Source organism: Lupinus angustifolius, chromosome LG09 (genome assembly GCF_001865875.1).
Source record: "Lupinus angustifolius cultivar Tanjil chromosome LG09, LupAngTanjil_v1.0, whole genome shotgun sequence".
Classification (NCBI taxonomy): Eukaryota; Viridiplantae; Streptophyta; class Magnoliopsida; order Fabales; family Fabaceae; genus Lupinus; species Lupinus angustifolius.
The window spans coordinates 15,230,383-15,240,419 of NC_032017.1; the positions used below are offsets into that span (position 1 = coordinate 15,230,383).

Consider the following 10,037-nt stretch of genomic DNA (forward strand, 5'->3'; position numbering starts at 1 on the left):
TGGACATGAATCGCTTCTCTAATGTCTCACATACCTTTGTTGGTGATGTCAAATCCATAACATGATACATCGCCTCATCTGATAGATAGAGTCGTATGGTTTCTGCAACCTTCTCCTTCAACTCTTCCCAATCCAGTTGATCCATACCCTCTGGTTTATTTTCATGCAATGCCTTTGATAGACATTGTTGAGCCAACACATCCTTAACCCTCCTTTGCCACAATCCGAAATTACCAGTTCCATCGAACTTCCCCACCTCGAATTTGGCACCTGGGTTAAGAGCCATATGATACCAATTGTTGGGAACAAGCGAACAATCAAATAGTAAAGAGTATAGAGACAAGAGAATAACACAAGAGATTTGGTAACGAGGTTCGGCCAATTGTGCCTACGTCCCCGGGAGCGTTGAGCGGCTACCACTATATATTATTAGAGAATAAGGATTAGTGTTTTACTATTCTTCTCCTTGTTACATTAGGTTTACATAACATAAATATATAGCCCTCTGCACCAACCCTTTTACATCAGCCCAAACCCTCTACCCCAACCCCTTTACATCAGCCCAAGCCCATAACTTGTATTGCTATTATCTAGAGATATGAGTCATTGCACAACAATTATTGTTCATCATATATTCTAGTAAGTTGGAAAAATTATTATCCACTATATATACTTTGTTTATTGTTATTGGGTTGAATTTCCCACCACTATTAAAACTAAAGAAGATTCTCATTCTAATGATACTAATTCTAGGAAGCTCCTCCCATATTTGACCCATATGCCATGATGAATTCTAACTACAAAAGGATATGACAAATGCGCTGAAAAGGGAAAAGTTGCTTTTGTCATATCCATCTTCGTGCTAGCCATTTTTATATCCTACAATGCATTACAACTCTAGCTTTGGGAAAACCTGAGATGAGACACTAGAAGACATGGGAAGATGAAACAAAGACTGTTGAACAAAGGCACATGAAAAATGGACCATGGGTTCATCATGGCACATTTAGCACCAGGAAGTGATGCAAAATTTAATTTCGATAAGTATATCAAAAGATCTTTCGAAGAGGATTTTAATGTTGTGGAGAGAATAACTCCACATATATGTTTCTTCGTTGTGTTGCTCCTGGTGACTAATACTCATGGGTGGTATTCTCATTTTTGGCTTCTAGATATCCCGTTCATAATAGTCTTATTGGTTGGTGCTAAGCTACAATGATCATAACAAAGACAGGTTTCAAGACATAGGAGAAGCGATTAGGGGTGCATCTGTGGTTCAGCCAGGAGATGAATTGTTTAGATTCAACTATCCACAATATTGTCATCATACTAACTAACAATGGGATTATGGTACAATTCTTATGCAATTGTATAACTTCGCCACTTTATGCTTTAACCACTTTATTTTAGTGATTATATGTTTATATTATATATAATAGACAAAACCAACCGTAATAGAAATACAAAAAATTATTTTAATATACGTTTTAATAAAAATATAAAAGAAATGAATTATTTCAAACAAAATTTCAATTATTTCAAAAGTCTCTTTGAGATTTGATGCAATGCCAACCTTAGTTAGTTTCTGCAGCTTCATTGGTCTCGAAGATGACAAAAATTTAACTATTTCAAAAGTCTTTTTGATATTTGATGTGGTGCAGACTTTGGCTTCTGTTGTTTCATCGGTTTCGAAGATGGCAAAAATTCAACTATTTCAAAAATGTTTATTTGAGATTTGATGTGGTGCGTACATTAGTTTCTATTGCTTCATCTATATCATAAATAGTTAAATTTTAAACATTTCAAAAGTCTATTTAAGATTTGATGCGGTGTGGAATTAGTTTTTGTTGCTTCATCTATCTCGTAAACAAATACTTCTAAAAACATCTATTTGAGATTTGGTACGATGCAGACATTAGCTTCTACTGCTCCAACTATCTTAAAGTTAACAAAATTCAAATTATATTTCGACCAATCAATTTCTGAACCAGAACTACATAGTTTTGATTTTCCTATTGCACCTAGGGATACATAGGAGCAAGATAAACTCTTTTCAGACACAAATTTAAAAAACAAAATATTTTGTGTTAGTAATTGTATTTTTAATAAATAATTTTAAGGGTATAAGAGTCCATGTGATTAGAGAGGGTACCATTATAATACAGGCGGACGATGTGCTAATATCTTCCCCGATCCGTAAATGACTCACGCGCTCAGAATTTTTGTTTAAAGACCATAGGCTTACTAGAGAGTTTTCTACATTTTAACCGCAAAAAACGTAATGGTGACTCCAAATTAAATCAGGAGATGTAGAAATTGAATTCGCCTCTTCCTAAGTCGCAGAGCCGGTCTTCCAACCGAAAATCGGGTCACTACAATTCTGTTGTTTTATTGCCATGTTGACTACTTTTACAATTTTTGTAAGTCTTTTCCGAAGATTATCCTTTCCGCTACAATTTTAATAATTGTTATGGTATGTTATATTATTAGAAAAAACATATAAGATGAATATCATATTATCTATTTTGTATTGGAATTAGGGTGTGGTTGATGTTGTATGTCTATTAGTGTAAATTCTCAAAGGAAATGAAAATAAACAGCTTGAGAATATTTGTTTTTTACCTTTTTATTTTTATTTTAATTGTAAACTAATATTTACATAGTTAAATATCAATTTTAAAGCAATAGAGTATCTTATATTGCGTAAATTTCATTACTTTTGGTATTGAGAGTAAAGTCTAGAGTATGTTATGTTAATTTTGGAGAGCAACCAAATACCCATTGCATCTGAAGTGTGTTAGAAGTGTGTTAGATGCACTTTTAAGGTGATGGAGCATTTTATATATAATGATCATATGAATAATGTTTTATCCTCCTACCTATAAAAAAATGATACATTTCATATATAAATCAATTAAAATATTATTTTATGATATATGTTACTTTCTTATGAATATAAAGATTAATATAATAATATATTATTTTACATCACCAAAAGAGGAATATATAGAAGAGTATCCATAAACAACACAGTGCATGTCAGACCAGCAACCTTACCCATAACTTTTTAGGTTAATTGCACTTAATCATTATCCATTCAAAATAAGCTACATAGATAGATCACAACTTTTTTCTCTTTTGTTGGTCTCCTTTCACTTTTGGTGGAATGGCTCGATGTTATTATATATTTATAATATCACAAATCATTAAGACTTCATTGATTGCAAAAACAACAAAATAATTAGTGAACAAAGACCAAGAAAACATCATGATTACACTCATATTTTAAAAAAAGTAAAGAGATTAACTAAAGAAAACAAAAGAAAGGAAAATAAAAGAAAAGAAAACAAAAGGGAGAGACAGTGCAACATTGCTTAAGCAATATACTATTCTGCCTCCATGTCCCAATGATTTGACAAGATTGTGCATCCTTGGGGCGTGCCACCCCTACTATTATGTTTGTCTCATGCTCATTCATGCCACAGTTTCATTTTCAGCCATTTGCAATGCTTGATTGTATTTGTACCCATGCTTCCACTCTTAAAAATGGCCTACAATGTTGTACTATTTGATGAGTGTGAAACTGAAGACCATGTTCAACCCACTTGGTACAATCAATTGCATTGACTTTTCCTTGGCCTTTGGTTAGGAGTTCTATTACCATAATAAATTTGGCTAGGAGTTGTCTTTCACATACTAATATTTTAGATTGGATTTCATCTCCTGAAGTCTTAAATGTCTTTCATTGAGAGTTATGATACATAGTTACATATTGACTAAATTAAAATATATTACCGGATATTAATATATGAGTTAAGCCGCCAAAAAATAAACAAGTGACAATGTTAAAAATATTACATTGGATAGTATAATAAACTCAATATGATACCTAAGTAGCTTTGAGGCTCTTTACCTAATAGACTAGTATTTTAGGTAAACTCTTTTCAAATACTTAACTCCTAGTACCTTGATGGAAATGAAGGATATGGGTTTACTATGTTAATTAATCAACTAAAACATATAACTTCTCGTAAGGCAATTGCTTAAGAGTTAAGACTTAAGACAATCTTTTTAATCAAGCTAGAGACATTACTGATACATTCAATGTTAATTAGCACCTTTGTTTACGGCCTAAAAATAGTTAGCACCTTTGTTTTTTCCCCTCTTTCTTGATTCCCATATTCTTTGGTAAAAGTAAAGCTTAATCTAGTATTTAATTATATTCATTAAGGTATTTAAGATTAGGAGTACAAATATAATTAAGATTTCAATTTTCTTCATTAACATTGATTCACTAACCTAAGTCCCCTAACACCGCATTTAACCGAGTAAATACATATCAAGTATCCAAAATCAATAACATAAAATTGAGAAATTATTATAAAGTTGAGGAGAATAATTTCTTCATAGATGAGTATCCTAAAACTCAATAACATAAAATAGTAAAAAATTTATTAATAATTGAGATTACTGGTTCTGGTTGTAATAATTATGGTAAAACATAAAAAAGGAGAATTGATAAAAAGACTCTAGTTTGTAACTTTTTCCAGGAGAGAAGAAGAAATGAAACCGGGTCCTACAAACTTTACATGGAAAAGACATGAAATATTTTTGAATACTCCAATTCGGCATGCCAAATCTCTCAATAGTGCTAATGAAAATATATTATATTAATTAAAAAAATTAAATAATATTATTTTTATTTAATTTTTATTAGCATGATAAGTGTCTGTAATATGATTTAGGATAAATTGTTATTTATCTACGAGAATTAATTTAAAAACAAAAGGAAATATAATTTTCAATGATATATTTATCATTTTGATTATAATAAAATTATATTTTTATTATTATGAACAAATGTAAAAACCTACATTGGATCCTTATCTACGTACCTAATTATCATATCAACTTGTATTCTGTGACCCCAATGAACTCTCCTACCTCACCAAATACCATTGCTTGAACTCTCCTACCTCACCAAATACCATTGCTTAAATTCACCACCACTTACCATATAGTACTTGTTCTGAAAAACTTAAAATGAACATACAAGTCTAAATAATTTATTTTAACTTAAATATGAATAATAAATAGTATAGATTATCAGTGTATATATTTATCTCTGATAATAATAATGTCTTGTTGAGGGAAACCATATAGAAGCTTTATTGTAATCCAATATCAACAAAAACAAGGTGAAAGTGGATTGTGAGTTGTGACTATGTGAAATTAATCTGTAGTGGCAGTGATTCAAATAATATGAAGGTTGGTCTCAAGGTTATACTTAGTTATTTACAATAATAGGACTAATTATTTTTACAGATTGTAAAATTTCCCATAGGGTGATATATTATCATGATGTTATTCAAAGAAAGAGAGACCCAGATGGTAGATCTGTCGGTGGGACACGTGGTTATGATCAAAAGAGGAATTGAGACATAGTTTATGATTATATAGCTTGGCTACAAGGAATGATGGTTGGGGAGCAAAAAGAGAGTGAACAGATACAATGTGTAGAACAAGGATAACAAAAATGTGATTTTATGATAAACAAATGAATCAAAGTGCTATTATATATAACATTTTATGTATTATTGTGTAGTATTTGTCTCTTTATTAATAGATATTATTTTTACTCCAATTTGGAATAACACATTTTTATGTTTTTAAGCCGTGTCTAGTGAGAGAAAGAGGGGGCACATGCAAAGTGGGTATGGGGGAATAAGATTTATTGTCAAATCTCAATCCCCTTGTCATGCAAAAGTGAAGTGAATAGATAAAATATTTGCATTTAAAATGAAAGATTGATGTCTTATCAAGCCTATACGATTTGAACTTTATGATTCGATTGGAAGATCGTTAGTGTCTTGATGTGCACATTGCATATTTAATCAAACATATGATGCATACATGTGAAGCAAAAGTTATGGACTTTTCATCTAAGAGTTTCTTGTTCACTAGTTCACTCAATTTTTCTGTTTGATGTTTCAATCTTCCATTCACAATAATAACACCTGCAGGAGCTACTGCTTTATTCCTTTAATCCTTTTCTTTAATGAACCTTTTTCTCTTCCTTCCCATCACTGTTTTTTCTGCAAAGAAAACGTAAAGGAAACACTTCTATTCTACGCTATTACACTACCTCTTACTCTAAAAATTATCTCCTACCCTTTATTCATTCATATTCAAAATTTTCAACTTTATAGTTTTACTCATATTATAGCCTCAAAGGGTCTTCATCTTCTTCTTCAAGCCAAGTATTTGGTTCCTTCTTTTCACTTTAACTTTTCAAACCTTCATTGTCTAAGAGAGTGAGTGAAAGAAAGCCATGAAGGAGAAAAACAATGGTGTTGAAGCTTACAACAACACTTACAACATGGACATGGATAGCTACTACTCTACCTATGAAGTTCAATGTAAGAAGCACCCTTCTTCTTCTTCTGTTGGAATCTGTTCTTATTGTCTCAAGGAACGTTTGGTGAAGCTTGTGTGTTCTGATTGTGGAGAACAAAGACTTTCTTCTTGCTCTTGCTCTGATTATATCTCTTCCAACAGAAACTCATGCACGGTTGAGGTTGGAAGGGTCTCATTTCTCATTGAGAATGAGAAGAATGAGACACCAAATGTTGTTCAGCATTTGAATTCCAACAAGTGTAAGTTGCAAGATAAAGAAGAAGATCATCAGGTTATGATGTTGAGGAGAAGTAACAGCAACTGTGTTGAGATAAAAAAGAAAGGTTTTTGGAAGATTGTGAAGTTGTTTAGGAAGAATAAGAAGAAGAAGAATGAGGAGTGTGGAAGAAGTGTTGTTGGGTTTGATGAGAAAAGTGAGACTTGGATGGATCATAGGGTTGTATCAAGGTCAAGGTCTCTTTGTAGCTTCAAGGGTGGTGTAATATTTGGATCTGATGATGGTGGTGATTCAGTTTTATCATGTGCTAGGAGTTCTACTTCAGCAGCTAGAAGTTCTTCTGTGAATATGTTAGAACCTGGAAGGAGGAGTGGTTATAGTGAAGCTGAACCAAGAAAGAGTGGTTTTGATGGTGAAAAGAGAGAGTATGAAAACAATAATAGGCTAGTGTTTTCACCGAGAGAGAGTGATTTCAAAGGCATGGATGATTCTAGCTTTATTGACTTGAAGTTTGATTATTCATCAGAATCAACAAAGCATGAGTTCTCTGCTGCAAAAATGGGTGATACCCTCTCTGCTTTTGGAAGCACAAGAGGTGGGAATTTCATTGTGCATGATGGTGGAGGTGGTTCTTATGGGAATGGAGTTTTAACTAGTGGAGGTTCATGTAGGATCACTGTAAATGATAGAGATGTTAAGAGGGGGAGGAAAAGCATGAAGGGTTGGAGATGGATTTTCAAACATCATTCAGATTTGGGAAATTCAAAGAAAAGATATCAAGATCTAATTTCCAAAACATGATATAGTAACATCAAATAATACATAATGCAAGAAAATCACCTTTCTATGTAGCTTCAATAGTGTAGTGTTAATATGTGGTTTAAATTATTCTGTACTTGTTATTATCATTACCTTTCTTTCTACTTATGTACTAAATTCTAATGTTTATTCACTAAAATGCTTGATGGAAGAAATTCACAATTCTAGGAAAATGTCTTTGCCAAATGTATCTATCTATTTGTCAAACATTCAAATGTCAAGAAGGAAGAAGGAAGAAGGAAGAAGGAAAGTACCTCTTTCCATCATAATGCACAATAGTAAGTCCTTGGTAGTAGAATAAGCCAAAACCAAGAAGGGATTATAATTTTTTCAATGTTGAAAAATGAAAAGTATTTAATATGATAATAGCTATAAGAGTGCTAGTTGCACAACAAAAGTAGTTGCCAAATTTGACGAATGACCTGTTAGCACCAGTGTCATAATCCATATTGCATTTATTTAACCCATCTCAAGCAAAACCAGTACTGTACCAAAGGCTTTGGCAGAAGAAAGAGCCAGGAAACTGAGATTGTGGGGCTCTTCACATGCCGGGTCAAATCATTTCAACTTTACATCTCAGCACTTCATTTCACCAATCTTCTATATCTAGAAAGCATATCTTGGGTACAAAAAATATGTCGTTTCATATACTTAATTATAAAATTTTTAACTTAATTACATTTTTTCAATAAATCGAGAAAATGACTGAGACATACTTTATGAAATAGTGAAGGTACCAAGCCAAATCCAGCTATTATGCTAACCAAAGTGGACCACATATTTATAATCCTGACAAAATTACTATACTGGTGTGCTGAGAAAATTTTGTTTTCCCTGCATGACTTTGCTCAATTTTCTATATCATTCACATGTGATTAAATTGGTCATGGTTGACAACATTAAAATAACAATTTTATATCACATATATAAATAAGTGCAGTGCCTCCACCAAGTTATTCTTAAATACAGAAGTAGAACTATATAGGAATATTGGTGAGTGAAGAATTGAGAAGAAGCAAAGAAAAACTAGAACCATATATAATGTATGTGACTAGGCCTCTTTCTCTATACAAGAAATCTCCTGAGGCTCTTTCACTGCCTCCACCTGAAGGTCCTAACTCTGGTATTCTTGTAATTCAAGATTTGGATTTGGAACAAACCTCTTGTTTTGGTTTGGGACAGTATCATGAGGTGAAGGAATTGCCTTTTCCACAAAATATGAATCTTGAGCTCTTTTATAGATCAGGCATTTCAATCAATAGAGCCACTCATTACCACCATGTTGCTTTCATTCCAGTTCTGAATCAACCATTGTCTTCCAATAAGTACTATGTTATTCAGCATAAGGGCAAGCATAGAGGGTAAGCCTTAACTCCATGATTAAGAAAATAGTTATATTTATACTTTTTTATCATTTATGTAGATAATTTAAGTGTCACAAGATACCATAGTATAGTATGATGCAGCTAGTAGCATTGAACCACAAAATATTGGAACTATAACTAATTGGATGTGTTAAATTATGATTCATATGAATTGAGGATTATTATAGACTTATAGTGATTAATCTATATTTGGTTTTGCAGGGAGGCATATATTAACTCAAAAGAGGAAGATTTGGACACTCTTTGTTTCTACAATTCTGTTTCTGATGAAACACTACATCCTTTAGATATCAACAACATATATCAAGAGTTTGAGATATATCCTAGAAGAAGCAAAGTAACTTTCAGGGCTGGCTTTTCTGCTAAATCTGTGGCCTCAGATGGATACCCTCCAAGGTTTTTGAGTACTAGGTGGAAAGTGAGTGCTTCAGCTTCAGATGATTCATCTAGTATAGGAGAAGCATCGGGTGTAAACGACGCTCTACGTGCTAACAAGCCAGAATTCAAGTTCTCTTTGGAAAATAAGATATCAGAAAGTGTTGTTGTGGGAAAGTGGTATTGCCCTTTCATGTTTATAAAGGAAAGAACTCATAAAACATTGAAAGAAGAAATGAGAAAGTCAATGTTTTATGAGATGACACTAGAGCAGAAATGGGAAAAAATATACACTTGTGAGAATTTGCATGATGAGATTATAGGAAACAACACTGTGAATGTGGATGTTGTGGTTCAAAAGGAAGTGGTTGTAATTGCTGGATGGGAAGCTATGATTGATGAGATGGATGTAGCTGAAAATCTTGTGTGGTTTAATAGTTTCAGCAATGTTGGGCAGAAGAATAGCGTGGGATTGAGCACTGCAATAGTTGAGAGAATGAAATGGGAGGAGGAAAAAGTTGGGTGGATTGTAGGGAAAGAAAAGCAAATTAGAGTTAAGAAAGTGGAAGTGTTTGAAGGGACTAATGGATGGAAGAAATTTGGATGTTATGTGTTGGTTGAAACTTTTGCACTAAAAAGATTGGATGGTAGCTTAGTACTCACTTATGCTTTCAAACACCCTCATCAAATTAGAAGTAAGTGGGAATAGAGATTTCAGGTATTGGTTTAGACCAAGACAAAATCAACCTGTTATGGTTTTCTTTTTTAGGTGTATATTGCCCTGGAGTATAAGAAATAAAAGAATGTTCTTGTCTTGTAATATA

At 32.7% G+C, this 10,037-nt stretch overlaps 2 protein-coding genes across 4 annotated transcripts; both read left to right on the plus strand.

Annotated features, from left to right (window-relative positions):
* LOC109355891 lies at positions 6,177-7,729 on the plus strand. Of its 3 annotated transcripts, XM_019599157.1 has the most exons (3): positions 6,177-6,628; positions 6,769-6,931; positions 6,962-7,722. In XM_019599157.1, the coding sequence occupies exons 1-3, from the start codon at positions 6,606-6,608 to the stop codon at positions 7,433-7,435; spliced, it is 660 nt and encodes a 219-aa protein (XP_019454702.1). In that variant the 5' UTR covers positions 6,177-6,605; the 3' UTR covers positions 7,436-7,722. The 3 variants fall into 3 exon arrangements, with proteins under 3 accessions (XP_019454702.1, XP_019454701.1, XP_019454700.1); XM_019599156.1 differs by having other exon boundaries at positions 6,177-6,625; positions 6,769-7,729; XM_019599155.1 differs by having other exon boundaries at positions 6,769-7,728.
* Positions 8,396-10,037, plus strand: LOC109357536. Its single transcript, XM_019601543.1, has 2 exons — positions 8,396-8,814; positions 9,040-10,037. The coding sequence occupies exons 1-2, from the start codon at positions 8,495-8,497 to the stop codon at positions 9,920-9,922; spliced, it is 1,203 nt and encodes a 400-aa protein (XP_019457088.1). The 5' UTR covers positions 8,396-8,494; the 3' UTR covers positions 9,923-10,037.